Source organism: Apiospora kogelbergensis (assembly GCF_038363985.1).
Source record: "Apiospora kogelbergensis strain CBS 113332 chromosome Unknown utg000009l_segment0_segment0, whole genome shotgun sequence".
Taxonomy (NCBI): domain Eukaryota; kingdom Fungi; phylum Ascomycota; class Sordariomycetes; order Amphisphaeriales; family Apiosporaceae; genus Apiospora; species Apiospora kogelbergensis.
This window is the reverse complement of record NW_027117426.1, coordinates 1,325,878-1,340,629: the sequence shown is the minus strand read 5'-3', so window position 1 is coordinate 1,340,629 and position 14,752 is coordinate 1,325,878. Positions and strand designations below refer to the sequence as shown.

The 14,752-nt window shown below is 52.6% G+C and overlaps 4 protein-coding genes across 4 annotated transcripts; 3 read left to right on the top strand and 1 right to left on the bottom strand.

The window, feature by feature from the left end:
• Positions 1-482: 482 nt before the first annotated feature.
• On the top strand, positions 483-1,855 carry PG998_013483 (amidohydrolase family domain-containing protein; the record flags this gene model as incomplete). Its single annotated transcript, XM_066880299.1, has 2 exons — positions 483-1,549; positions 1,612-1,855. The coding sequence occupies 2 exons, from the start codon at positions 483-485 to the stop codon at positions 1,853-1,855; spliced, it is 1,311 nt and encodes a 436-aa protein (XP_066724438.1).
• A 176-nt stretch (positions 1,856-2,031) lies between these two features.
• PG998_013482 (ATP-dependent DNA helicase srs2) lies at positions 2,032-5,055 on the bottom strand (the record flags this gene model as incomplete). Its single annotated transcript, XM_066880298.1, has 3 exons — positions 2,032-3,863; positions 3,916-4,644; positions 4,770-5,055. 3 exons carry the CDS (start codon positions 5,053-5,055, stop codon positions 2,032-2,034), a joined length of 2,847 nt encoding a protein of 948 aa, XP_066724437.1.
• Positions 5,056-7,106: 2,051 nt separating this feature from the next.
• Positions 7,107-8,661, top strand: PG998_013481 (uncharacterized protein; the record flags this gene model as incomplete). The annotated part of the gene is made up of 2 exons (XM_066880297.1): positions 7,107-7,811; positions 7,849-8,661. 2 exons carry the CDS (start codon positions 7,107-7,109, stop codon positions 8,659-8,661), a joined length of 1,518 nt encoding a protein of 505 aa, XP_066724436.1.
• A 2,528-nt stretch (positions 8,662-11,189) lies between these two features.
• On the top strand, positions 11,190-14,184 carry PG998_013480 (uncharacterized protein; the record flags this gene model as incomplete). Its single annotated transcript, XM_066880296.1, has 4 exons — positions 11,190-11,912; positions 11,982-12,001; positions 12,064-12,960; positions 13,023-14,184. The coding sequence occupies 4 exons, from the start codon at positions 11,190-11,192 to the stop codon at positions 14,182-14,184; spliced, it is 2,802 nt and encodes a 933-aa protein (XP_066724435.1).
• Between the last annotated feature and the right edge of the window lie 568 nt (positions 14,185-14,752).

Here is a 14,752-nt window from a genome sequence, read left to right as displayed (position 1 = left end):
CAGTCACACACTGCACTCGGTCTCGTCGTGTCACAATCCACGAGCAAGCAGCTTCGAGATGCGATAAGAAGGGAGGACCCATCTAGCCATCCAACCAACCGGCCCCACCCGGTGTTGAGATTCCTGAAGTCAAGCTTAGACCCCCAGTTTGGCCCATCAGTGGTCATCTTCGGTCTAGTCTTGATGCGCTGAGTGACGTGACTTACTACCATCGGCCCTCTCATTGCTAGTAGCTGGGATATCCCGACGTTGGGTGGGAACCACTCCGGGTTTCGGCTGCACCGGGGCGTCATCACACGTCGCTTTTTACGTGATCCATCACGATAAGTACTCGTGAGCGCCTCGCTCCTCTGGCCCTTGTTGTATCGTCCATGGAGACCAAACTACTTGCCCAAGGGGCTACTATCTTGTTACTGGACGCCACATAACCCGCAGAACAGTTATTGTTATATCTCTCTATTCATCTGATCCATCACAGCACGATGCCACACTCGTTGCCATCGTCGCCAAAGGCGTCACCCAAGAACGGCGCTAATGGCATCACCAAGTTCACCAACTGCCGCCTTCTGAAGGGCGACAAACTTGTAGACGAGGATTTGTGGGTGAACTCGGTGACTGGGAAGGTTGTCAGAAGCCAAGCTGCATTCTTTGATGACTCCATCCTTCCCGATGAGACCATCAACCTTGGCGGTCGCATCTTGTGTCCCGGTCTCATCGAGTCCCAGCTGAATGGGGCCTTCGGCTTCAACTTCTCCTCCCTGGTTGAGCCTGCGGAGTATGCCAAGAAGGTGCGATATGTGAATCAGCAGATGGTGAGCACTGGTGTCACCTCCTACGTGCCAACCATCACAAGCCAGACAAGCGAGCTGTACAAGAGGGCTCTGCCCTTCCTCGGGCCGTCTGGACACGTGCAGATGGCCGACGATGGTGCAGAGTCGCTGGGCGCTCACTGTGAAGGGCCCTTTCTCAGCCCCACGAAGAACGGCATCCACAACATTGATGTACTGCGGCAAGCTCAGACTTTCGACGACCTAGTTGACTGTTACGGCATCGAGAATATGACGGCCGAATACCCCGAGGAACCGCCCCGCATCAAGATGATCACGGCAGCCCCTGAACTTGCCCAAATGACCAATCTCATTCCCGAGCTGACTAGCCGGGGAATCATCTATTCCATCGGACATTCGGAAGCCACCTACGAAGAAGCCTCGGCAGCAGTGGCTGCTGGCGCCACTATGATCACCCACCTTTTCAACGCGATGCGGCCGCTGCATCACCGAAACCCTGGTATCTTTGGCGTTCTTGGCAACGCAGAAAGCTTACACCGACCATATTTTGGAATTATTTCGGATGGCGAACACTTACACCCGACCACGGTCAAGATCGCCTTCAATGCGCACCCGGAGGGGTTCATCCTTGTCACCGACGCTATGCATCTTGTAGGGTTGCCAGATGGGACGTATCAGTGGACCAACGGAGACTGCACGAATCATATCGTGAAGAAGGGGTCAAAGCTGATTCTGGAGGGCTCAGATAGAATCGCTGGCAGGTAAGTTGGACTGTTCGGCATTAGCGAAATCAGAAGCCACAAGCTAACAGAGATATATCCAGCTCCATCACGTTGATTGAGTGTGTCAATAACTTCCTGAACTTCACAGGTGCTAGCGTTCCGCAGGCTCTGAAAGCCGTTACGTCCACCCCTGCTGCCATGCTAGGAGTCCAGGGCCTCAAGGGTTGCCTGGACGATGGCGCAGATGCCGACTTGGTCGTGCTTTCCGAGGTGCAGAATGGGAATAGAAGAGAGTTGATCGTTGACGAGACGTGGAAATTCGGAAGCAAGGTCTTCAGCAGGTAACCCATTCTCCCACCAGACAGACCGAGTATATCTCCATAGAAAGTACGAAAAGCATAGAATGGTAGACGACACCTCTTACATAACATTTGTGCCCCGTAAATATAAATATATCCCAATAGGGTCGGGTGGTTCATGTCTCGTGAAATTATCATACAATGGTTGTGTGGCCTCTTTCTCTATGGGCGCTTTATGGTGAGTGGCTTAAATGGCTTCTTCAATCGATCCATAGGCGCAATACTCTCGCGACTTAGGCCGGCTGGTCTTTTAACCCCGCGGTACCCTGGCGCCTGAGGTGCGCTGACAGTCGTGGAATGGAAGCACGAGGCTGGCCGCGTATGTTCCTCTGCTGACGCCACTTCTGCTTCCCCCTCCTCTTCCTCCTTTGGCTTTGTTGGTGAGCTGGAGAAACAGGCGTATTGTTTTACTGCCGGGGTAGCCGTCTCCAGCGGCTCTGATGCTGCCGTATTCGTTGGCCGGCCAGTCATCTTTGCAGATCCCAGCTTGTGGCCTGTCAATGCCGGCTCGATGCCCCCAGACGGTCCGTTCTTGAGCAACGGCATGCCCTGCTGTGCTGAGTATGCAGGGTTACGTCTGTTACCAACACTCTGAGATTGGCCAAGCACACGACGCGGCTGCGGAAGAGGGGGCAATGCTTCCGGTACTGCCTTCGACTTATCGTGATCCGTGACTACGAACCCGAGCAGTGTTCTCTGCGCTGGAGGTCGATTGCTTACTGGTCTCCGCGAAGGGCCAGGCGCTGGGGCCGGTTTTGGTCGCAGCAACTCTTGTGGATTTGACTCGTGATGTGCTCCGGCCGTGGTGAAGCCAGGCAGAGTGAAAGAAGATGACTTTTGCATCGTTGTGGAATAAGGTGCGTTCCACCCCTCGACCTTTTCAGGGTCACTCTGGCCAGTATTGCTGATGTGGTGTGTCTTGTGTCTCTTGAGCTGGCGGGCTTCAGAGAAGGCCCCAGTAGATGATCTCCCTGTTTCCTTGGTTTCAGTAGGATCAGGGAAGAGATTGTCCTCGATAGGTGTCATATTAGCCATCCCCTTGTAGATAGCGTCCTCAGAGGGGAGTTGACGTCGTAATATCCGTCCGATTTCTTGCATGATTGGTCGTTCAAGCGAAGGACCTCGTTTGAGAAATTGTGACGCCGAAAGATCCTCCACGAAGGGTGAGAGCTGAAGAGCTTCGTTACTGCTATGCGAGCCATAGAGTGGGCAGCTGAGATAGAGCAATGCTTGCGCACGAGTCATTGCAACATATAACAACCGTCGTTCTTCCGCGTCATCATCGGATCGTATATGGGGGATCGACCCCTTGTAGACGGCTGGTATGAAGACCATGGGCCATTCAAGACCTTTGGCAGCGTGTATAGTCGAGACAGTGACGAGGGGTTTGTCCTGGTCCTCGTTATCAGTCTGTTTATCAGAGGCCAATGATACATTTGCAAGAAATTTGGCCAAAACATCAGTTTCGTGGAGCTGTTCCACGCCAGAAATGACCGGTAGAGCATCCTCTTCCGTGAGGCTAGGGTCCTTCATGAATTCTCCAGCAAGGGCAACAAATTCCTGGACATTGGACCATCTCGTTTCATAATCTTCCCCGTACGTATCTTCCAAGTGCTTCTCAAAACCAAGTTCTTTGAGGAGCTGTTGGATCAGCTCCACTAGATCAAAGCCCTTTCCATTGGCGGTTTCGACCCATTTTGTGCGTAGGTTATTGATCAGCTTGAGCAATTCGCCGCTGATTTTCTGCTCTGTCTGCTTCCTGATTGTAGTCTTCGCGTTGCGATCACCGCGGCAATGCTTCACCAGTAGCTTCCATAAAGTTGTCGAGCCCTGTTCCGCCTCCTCAAGAAGCGACTTGACTGTTGCATCACCAATTCCTCGTTTCGGTACATTGATTATACGCGCAAGAGCGTCATTGTTGTCGGGCTGGTGAATGATTCGAAGGTAATCGAGTATAACCTTAATTTCTGTTCGTTCATAGAATTTGAAGCCACCTTTCGATAATGTTAGTCTTGAGATTCGCCAGTACGCTCATCAATCACATACCAATCATCTTGTAGGGAATACCACTCCTCCCAAGTGCCGACTCAACGTGACGCGAGAGAATCGCCGATCTCAGAAGGATGGCGACATCGTCATCTTTAATCATGCCGCCAGACATAGCCTTTGCCCGCCTGATCTCGGAAACGATCCAATCCGCCTCGTCCATTTGATTCTTCAGCCTCCGAAGCACTGGACGAGTACCTTTCTTGTGAACCGGCATAAGAACCTTCTCGTAACGGTCTTTGTCTTGTTGGATCACTCTCAAAGAGACGTCAACGATGGAGCTGGAAGACCGGTAGTTCTCCTCAAGGGATATCTCTTCGGTGCCATGAAAATCTCTTAGAAAGCGGAACAGATTTCTTATTTCTGCAGAGCGCCAACCATAGATACTTTGGTCTGGGTCTCCAACAATAGTGATCCTCCGGTTCTGCTGTGCAAAGAGCTTCATGAGTTCGTATTGTACCCCGTTGGTATCCTGATATTCGTCAATGAGAACGGATTGGATATTAGAGACGCAAGAAGGATAGCGGCGTAGCAGCTCGACACAGCGCACGAGTAGGTCATCATAGTCAAGGAGATTCGAGCGCTCGAGGTGCTGTTGATACTCGGCGAAACAGGTCATGAAAGCCTTCGACTCGACGTCCTTTGCAGCTCCCGACTTAGCTGGCGCCTCATCGACAGTGCCTTTGGCCTTCTTCTTGCTGATCCAGGCTTTGGCAGCTGGGGGTCGATCTTTGTATCAAGCCTCTTGCAGATTCGCGTGATAATGCCCCTCGAGTCGGAGTCGTCCGCAATCGCGAATTTAGGGTCCAGCCCAATTCTTTGACCGTATGTCGCAAGGTACCGGCGCGCGATACTATGGAAAGTGCCGAGAACAATCCTCTTTTCTCGGCCACCACCTAGTGCCTTGCCGATTCGTTCCTTCATTTCGCGCGCGGCCTTGACAGTAAATGTCGCGACCAGCACGTCGTGCGGTTGATAGCCAACATGATCGACAAGCCATACCACCCGAGAAGTCAGGGTATGGGTCTTACCACTGCCGGGGCCAGCAAGAATAGCAACCGTGGAGGCCTGGGAGCTGACAGCACGCTTCTGCGCTTGATTCAGCGTGTTGAATAGGGATTCATTGTTGACGGCGGCCATGTCGTGCAGAAGCGCGCCTGTGGACACGCGCCGCTTGGTAGAAGAAGGTTGCTAGTTGAGTTGGGCTTCCATTGAACCGTTCAGCATGCCTCATTAGAAATATGAGACGAAAGCAGGGTGTTCAGATAGTGTATGCACAACGTTTGGGGTGAATTAAGCGTCCCATGTAAAAAACCAACGCGTAAGAAGTAGCAACTACAGATTACTGCTGGGTGGGATGCTGCGACCCAGGAGCGTAAAGTGCAGGCGCGCTGTCACGTGTTTTGGTGCTAATTGTTTTTGTACAGAGACGGTAAAGCGGATCAACAATCTGTATCCTGCGCCAGTCGTCGAGACTTGATGTATTGACTGAAATAAGGCTATGCACCATGAACATACAATTAGAGTGCATTGTAGTCTTTTAGAGTTCTTCTAGAAGAAACACGGGACATGGTGGTTCCCGGCAATTCTCAATATAAGATATCTCATCGTTTGAGAAGCATAGCATCAAATGCATATCACCACTTTAGGCATGTATTTCACATTATTGCAGCTTCATTTGGCGGAAGAATCGAAACACCTATTTCTGGGCCGATTGGTCGGCTTGCGCACCACGTTCATCGTGGCTGAGGACTTCTTGTCCTTGTCTTGGCTGGCATCCGGGACACTGGCTGTCATTGCTAAAACTTTGAAGGCATTGATTCTCGGAGTCCGTTGCCAGCAAGTCGCCCCAATAAAACACTTTGTGTCGATAATACCACAGAGCTTTCTGACTGCCAGTCCATAGTCGAGCTTCAAAGCAGTAAAATACATCTTGTGAGACGCAAAGCCTCCATTGCCTGCGAGCTTGTTAAGAGAAATTAGACACCAAGTACTGCAAGCCCCGAGGCATCATACAGCAGTGCAACGAGAATCTGGCATCTACCTACACTTCGATATTAGCAATTGGTCCTGTTTAACAAACAGACCCTCTCGTGGTTATTTTAAGACGAGCCTTCATGGCACGGAGCCCGTGAAATCGGAACAGCGGTCTCATAGTTAAGCTTATCTTTTTTTCAGCTAGGGTTGGCTTGGAGGTTGGGCTCTCTAGCAGTACACAGAGATGGGACCAACGGAGAAACACACCGCAAATGATCAGTCACCCTATGGAATTCGAGCAATGTTTTGTTACTGTCTCTGCCTTTACTCGTGGAGGACTGCTTGCCGGCTTTGCAGAAACAATTCATGCATAGCTTAAATTTCGCTCGGACCCCTCGCATCCTGGGTTGGGTATTGCCGTGCAACTGTGTGACGAAGGATCGGCCCCGGGTGTGATTCGCAAAAGCTAGCTTCATCCAAGTCGGTTTCCCCAACTGACGTGCAAAATTGGTCACATTGAGAAATGGCTCTCATTCGAACGTCGAAGATGGATCATGACATTCATTGGGACTGTGATGAAGACTTATATGGCAGGTTTAACATGTTGATTAAGCACTAACTGAGACTAGACCCCCCGACCCGACTGGCGGTGGCGGCCATATGCAGTGAGCAACAAGCACCGTCTCCCGCATTGAAGACGAACAATTAAGGCAGGGCCAATCAGGGCGAGAGAGGCAACGGTAGGCAGGGCCTCGACAGGGTCTGGACAGGGGCCGTCAGCTGCGGGGTCGAATAATGCCATCCAATCGCATAGTTAGCTCGCCTCTTGAGCGCTTAACCTCCCCTGCCATCTTGTATATCCGGCCAACCAAGATCGAGAGTCTGCACCAACTTGTGCTGGCGACGTGAGCACCATCGCAATTCGATCGTCCTCACTGGGCGCTATTTACGGATGTTATCACGCATCCGGCACAGCTCCCTGGGGGTTCCCAGCGAGTAGGACAGCCCTGGCCCCCCAGGGCGCCAATTTGTTCATGTAGAATCGTCGTCAAGACCCCACCTCGACACATGATGAACATCACCACCCGCTATATACCCTTTTGTCTTCCCATAAGCTGCATTGACCTTGTCAATTCTCGATCAACATATGTTTCGACCATATCCGTGAGGAGGCCGATGATACAAATGCCGACGAACCCTCTGGGTCTGACACTATGCAGCCTGGACTTTATAGTACCGCCTTCTCTCTTCACTTCGTCCTGCTCTTGACCTTTTCCACATTCATTGACTCTTGCTCTTCTGCCCCCTCTGTTGACCAAAGGGACAATCACGACAACCCCTTACTTATCCACCGGGCGGAAGACGGTCCTTCATTATCATCTGGTGCTCTTACCGATCCATCATACCTGCCAGCACAAATCGGTGGCATCGTTGGTGCATACGCCCTTTCACTGGTAATCGTTGCCGCCCTCCTTCTCATCCTCTCCAAGAAGCGCCGCGAGCATCTTGCTGCTGCCGCCGCCGAGGAAGACGAGGAATTCAATATATCGTACGCATTCGCTCTGGGCGAAACAGTCTTGGACCCCAACACCAACGGATTTCCGTACCCTCTGCAGTCTCCCACGTCTCATATTAAGAACTTCTCTAAGCCCACCCCGGAAGAAAAGGAACCGACTCCATACATTTTCCCATCGTCTCAGCCCACCAGCGCTACCCTTGGCCTCAATCCGCTTGTAGATCAGAACGTCGTAAAAGCAGATCGCGAGATGGCGCAACAACAACTCGAGGAGATGTACAAGTACGTCATGGAGCAGGAGGAGGCAAAAGCCGCCGGCGTCAAACTTGAAGATGCTCCCGCGCCAATCCTCAAGTCACCACCGCCTCCTAGCGCAGCAACGCCCGCTGGTATCCTCAAAAAAGTCCAAGAACAAGCCAGCGAACCTCGACTTGGCCAAGCAAGGACCCGAGAAGAAAGAGTCCCGGGCCTCTTCGTTGTTGTCAGCACTCAAGTCACCGCGCAAGAAGGCTGCCGCAAAGGGCCTCAGCATCTCGTCACCTATCATGACTCCCATGTCTGGCACATTCCCGCGTCAGGAGGGAGAAGAGATGGAGAGGATCCCGCCACGTCAATATGCACCAGCCGCTCCTCCGCCAGTGCCTTCTGACCAACAACCATACTATGACAGACGTGGCATGCGTAACGTAGCACCCATGACTCCTCCGGATAACTCACCGGAAAGCACCCTGAGCATAGACGAGAGGCTGGAAGCACAGGCGGCAGCCAACGCGTACTACGGGCATTCCCGCAATGCTTCTCAAGCAACGTATGAGCAGGACCCAAGCTCTGCTACCACAGACAGGTCCACAACACCACTTGTAGGTTTGCCGTCATCGCCTAAGCCTGGCGTCAACCGTTTCCCGTCCTTGCCAGCGTCACCCAAGCCAGGTGCGACATTCTCCAGGCCCAACGCACCATCGGCTGTCAGAACAGGCGGTGCCCTGCCGCTCCGAGCATACGAGCCATCGCTGGCGTCGCCGTCTATGCAGACGACCAAACAAACCGTTTTCGAAAGAGCACCGCTCTCCCCGTCAGGCTTGAGGACCCCGTGGACAGGAGCCCCTGTCCCATACACGCCCTACCAGCCGCAGACTCCATGCATTCCGATCACGCCTTCACTGGTCACCAAAGCAGACCGCAAACGAATGAAGAGCATGAACCCCAAAACGCCAACTTTGGAGATGGTGAAGTCTTCGGACGAAATCTGGTAGAACAAGCCAGTGGGCTGATGGGAAAGTTGTTTGAATCATACCTGGGTAAAGAAAAGAGTTACGCAAGTACACACCAAACGACATTACTACCCTTGCGTCCAGTGCGGCGGCATTTTGCGTTAGAGCCGTGCAGGGCATCATGGGCTTGTTTTTCAGTCATGTCTTTTTTTCTCCTTAACGATTTGACGAAGGAGCTGGAGTTATGAGAGGGGTGGGCAACGACAGGGCTGTTGCGTCCCGGTGATTTTGCGCGTTCTCCTTCTTAATACTAAAGCGATACCACTTTGAATCATTTCACTTATATCGGCATACCATGCCTTGCTCATAGTTCGGGTTAGAATAGGGTCTGCATAGGGTCAACAAAGGTTTACATTCGTAACATGAATCGGCCGAACCGAATTTTTGCACTCGACCTCCGAAAAGGCTTGGTTTGATGAGCCGACCGCCCACTTATTATTAACCTTGGTGAGGCCAACCTCGGAGACTTCAGGCTTGATCGAAGTAGTTTGTAGCCGACTTATTCATTATCGAGAGAGACGGTTAGACCCTGTAGAACCGGAAAGGGCCGATATGCTAACACATAATTGCTGTGGGGGTTAAACAGTCCCATATTACACGAAAAGCGCGGTTCTTCCGGCCAACGGAGAACGGGGCGTAAGGTGCCATTCCTCCGTCTGTGAAGGCTGCTGCGACTCATGCCTACGGTCTACCTTCTTTTGTGTCGTGTCGCGATCTCACATGTTGATTGCCTTAGGTGATGTCCTGGAAAGAACTCAGAGCAAAACCTACTAGAGGGAAGAAACAAGGAAATGAGGGGGGCGTGATGTCTTTTATGTGAGCCGGAAGGTAACCTTTTTCGCTGGCGTGCTGAAGCATGCTCCGGAGACTACCGGCGGCGTCCGTTGCTTTTTCATCTTAACAAGGTAAGGTTTAGCGGTGTTGTCATTACTCTACTAGTAATATCAGGTACGCATAAATGAATCGGAGGGCAGAGCCAGATGGGCATTATGGGCAGAGCCAGTCTGCCAGTCTCGCACCAATAATCCCGCTTTCCCTCTCATTCTGCGCGGACGGCCAGGGTCTTGGCTCATCCTCCGCTTTGGGAGGCGCCAGGAGAGCCGATTTGTCCATTGAGAAACCAAGACAGATGTGATCCCGATTTTCCTCCAGTGTAATCTTGGTAAATCCATTTGAATCTGGCCTAGGTGTGCTAGCAAATGTCAGAGAGGAGAGAAGGCCTAGATAGAGTTTGAGAGGCAGATGGATGTACACAGCACATGTGTGATGAATTCGTGTATGTTGGCATGTCTTGTATCTATACTTGGACACAAGAGAGACATTACCTACCGTTTTGCTAATGAGGGCAATGGTCGGTTCCCGGCTACGCTGTTATTCGTTCGGGCACGTGGATCTTCGGGCTGTTAACAACGGGGACAGGGCAGGCTTGGAGCTAGAAGACCCAGGCTTCTTCTACTTGGCGCTCAAGAGCTGTTCTTCTTCTGTGCCCTTGGCCCAGCTTGGCAGTCGCTTCTCCACCTCTCGACGGGCGGGGCCGACTAGATCGAATTTGTCTCAGTATCGTTCGATTTCAGAAACGCCCCCTTGCTAGGTACGTCTTCACCAAAGGACAAACCCAGAGTCCAAGCACCGGTACGCTTGACAGACAGCAGTCCAGTCCAGTCACCATCGTTCAATCAATCAGTCACTCACTCACCCACTCCTCTCGCCCGTCTCTTTCCCGCTTTTGCAACCCCCTCTCCACACACCTCACATCCGCCTGCCCTTCCCCTTCCATGAACTCCGTGAACAAGTAGGCGACAAAGCGGGAAGCAAGGAAAAAGAAATAGGAACAGGAAGAAGAAAGAAAAAAGAGTTCGAGCAGGACCCTCCCACCCTGACGCTGAGACGCGGGTATCGAACGATCAATCAGTTACGGTAGAGTAATACAGATTGGGCAGAGCAGAAGACTCGACGGCGCACGAGCTATTGGCTCCGCCTTGAAGAGAGGGAAACACGCAACCAATCTCCTGGCTGCTACTGCTGCTGCCGCTGCCGCTGCCGCTGCTGCTAGGTTAGGGAGGTTACTGTGTGTGTGGGTGGCAAGGCAAGGCCTTTCTCACCAACATCTGAGACCCGCTGTGAAACGAACGACTTCGATCTTTGAGCATTGTATCGAATCGCAATCTGCCCGTTGTGGCTCTACAAACTCTCCATCAACATCATTCAAATCCACGATTGCGCATTGCTGGCCTTCTCGTCTTTTATCTTTCCCGTTCTATATCGAGCCGCACATCTTACGAGCCTACCACCCCCCCCAATTCTCCCTTGCTAGGGCCCGGAGGCTCATCTTGTTTACCGCCCGTGTCGGACCAAGCCTGACCTGATAATCAGCCCACCCGCCTCCATATCGCCTGACGAAACACCCCATTCTTACAACATTCACTGACAAAGACCGGCGGTTCCTGCAGACCTGGCCTGGAATCAAGCAAACCAATCTCAAGCTTTGCATTGCATGCATCTAATTCCCAATGGCCTTTTATGATGCCAACGAGGGTGGTGTGCCAGCCACGGAAGCCGATCAGATCTTTGGCGATCCTAGTTGGGCATTCGACGATAGTCAGCCGTTTGGCACTTACGATGCTGCCAACTTCTACCCTGAAAGCTGGAAGCCTTCGGGACAACAACCTGTAGCTGACCCGAGCCTGCTCCCGCAACCTTCTACCGAATCTGATCCCGCGATATCAACTTCCGGCGCCGGTATGTCGAATGGCCTGCTAGCTACAGCAACACCATCGAACGTCGCCCAACCGCATCACACCACCACCCTTCCTACCGGGAGTTACAACACCCTCACGGAAGCCCAACGCGAAAAGCTCTCCAAAATTGCAATGCCGCCGCATTTGCAATACCACTCGTCTCCAAAGAGCGAGCCGAGCCCGGAGTCGGCCTCCAGCACCCGCAAATCTCCGTTCATGTCCTCCCCCGAGGGTCAGAGTCAATCAAGTCGGAAGCGAAAGTCTTCCGCCGACGAGGATGAAGACGACGATGACCTGGAGCATCCTATGAAGAAGTCGGCCCATAATGCCATCGAGAAGAGGTATCGTACCAACTTGAATGACAAGATTGCCGCCCTGCGTGACAGCGTACCAAGTCTACGTATTATGTCCAAGAGTGCTCGGGGTGAAGATACGACGGAAGATCGGGAAGAACTACATGGTCTAACCCCTGCACACAAGCTGAATAAGGCAACTGTAAGTTCCTATCGAAATACCGACGTCTCTCATCAAATTAGTAGTATCTTGTGGCTAAACTCTATATAGGTCCTAAGCAAAGCAACTGAGTATATCCGGCATCTCGAGAAACGGAACAACCGACTAATGGAGGAAAACAACACGATGCAAGCGCGCATCGCGGCTTTGAGAAGCTATTCCTTTCGGGTGCCATGAACGGCTCGCTGAGCCCTATTCAGCAGCAGCCACAACAATCACCGCCAGCCTACATCACCGACTCTCGCGGATACACAAACTCACCCATGGCCACGCCTGGCGCAGGGGATTCTCAAGGAATGATTCAGGTGCCAGATGACATGAAGCGTATCTTGGCTGCTCAACTAGCCGTTGGCCAACCCTACGCGGTACCGCAGCAGCCCTATAGACCTAATGCCTCACTCGTCCGACAACAACAAATCCAGCAGCAGCAGCAGCAGCAACAGCAGCCAATGGATGCAAGGGGCTGGCACAATGCCGGTCCTTATTTCGGCAAGTTGATGGTCGGCTCTCTGGCTGGATTGATGGTTCTAGAGGTCGCCCGGGAAAGCGAGCAGAACAGCGAGTCGACAGAGGGTCGTGGACTGTTTGCCCTCCCTGTGCAACTAGTCGGCTCTTTACTGTCCTCGCTGAACTTCAATTTCATGGGTTACCAAATCGGTTCGGCTGATCTTATCTACTCGCTCAAGCTTGTCCTACTCCTTTGCAGCGTCTGCTGGTTCTTCTTGCCAGCGCTGCTCAAGCCTAAATCACCCGGCCCCAAGACTGGGAAGGAAGCTCAGGCCTCACCTGAGGCAGCTCCGTCCTTGGCATCTCCGATTCATGTCCGACGACAGGCGTGGCTCACGGCGATTCAGACTGTCTGGGTTCCACGGCACAACTTCTTCCTTGAGGCCGCAGCTCTCGGCCTGAAAGCTGCCAAGCTCAGCCTTCGAAACCTCATCGGTGTTACGGGCTACCAGATGCTGACAGGACTCACGGAGGAGCAAGAGATTGCTCGAATCCAGGCCTGGGCGATTGCCCTGGATGCCCAGTTGGCCGGTGGGGACGTCGAGATCAGCAAGAGCCGGCTTACGTTGACTCTCCTGGCGTCAGGTACCTTACCCAACACCCCCTGAGACTCATGCTCAAGGCGCTGCACATTCGTGTACTGCTTTGGGAGATTGGCCTCACTGGCGTACAGCTTGGTATTATGAACACGTTTGCCTCGAAGCTCGCCAGAGCGAAGTGGAACGAAGCCAAGCACCTACACAGACTTTTGACCCAGCTGCGACGAGGCGGACGCGATCAGTCGGAGGATGAGCTCCCCGACCATTTGGCCATGCTGCTTGAACAAGACGCTGATGAGGTCCTTAACCCCAGCATCATTCAGCGTGTGCACAATCTTGCCTGGAACCGGCCCACGGCCCACAACGTTATCGGTGTTACTGACGGTATGGATACTGTGGTGGAAGATGCCGCTATTCTTTCACCAATGGATGCGGTTGCTGCCTGGTATTCTACCACGACCCTTCAGACTGCTCTCACCAACAGCCTGTTGGTCCGTGAAGAGGAGAGTGGCGACATCAAGCAGCTTGTCGAAGATGGCATTACGCTTGCTATTCGAACTGCTCCCGTTGGATCCGTGGCGCAAAACCGCGCACTTGTCGCCCGCGCCGTCTTCTTCAACGAGAAGCGCGGTGCCAACATTGCTGCTGTTATCCAAGCCATCGGTCCTCTGGCGAACTCGACGTTTGTCAACGAAATGGTCGAGACCGAACCATCGTCGCCCACCACCCCTCAAGTCAAAATGTCTCAGTCTGTTCTCTCCGAGGCCGAGATCTACATGTGCCTCCAGTGTGCCAAGTCAATTGCGCACTTGCAACGATATGGACCTCCTGAGGAACCCACCGATATCTACTCCATTATCGAAGACGATATTCATGTCAGCGATGATATGTCACTGCTTGGTTATGCTTCGGCCTTCACCCTGATGGAAAGGCTTGCCGGACATGAGTTCGCAGCCGAGGCATGCAGCGGCGCGCTCGAGAGACTGTCCGGAAGCCTCAGGATCTGGGCTGGCAAAGACCTATGGCTAGAGCAAGAAGTCAAACAGGAGATGGTCGAAAGATGTCTTGCCGTCACGCGAGCTGTTGTTGGCATGAACATGGAGACAGACACTGGCTATGGTAGCATGTCTGGAAGCGACGACGACGAAGACTGCAGCATCACCGACGACGAGAGTTTCAGCTCCTCGACCATGTCGGTAGGCTCATGATGTGTAGATCTAATGAGCTGAAAGACAGAAACAGCTCCTGGCGTCTGGCGATATCCGGTAGATCTGGTGCATTATGCTGCCTTCACGTCTCTACTTGGCCGACTTTCTTCGATGGAGTTTCCATGTTTTTATACCCACGCGCTGCATCACTCTGCTCTCTGGCCAGCAGCCTTATGAGGTCCCGCCAGTCATGCACGGCTTTTCTGTTTGGGGAGCATTACGGAGTTACTATCTGGCGGGCGAAGCGTTGTTATGTTATGACTTTACTTCAAGGTACATAATACCTTTTTCGTGTTGATGTTTAGGGGGTTTTGGCTTTATCACAGCCATAGGCGGACCCATCGTATCACGTTTGCGCTGCTCCTCCTTGACGACTCGGATGCCTTGCACAAACACCACTCTTTCCTTGTTTTGATTTCTTTTCATTTACATATAGTTGCGCATACCGTCTCATCAAATGGGCCTCTCTATCGCGGAGAAGGCGGCGTTATCATACATGGCGGTGGGGGGATATACTAGTTCAGCTCAGACACGACGGCTGGCCGAAGGTGGGAGTGTGTAGCAACTT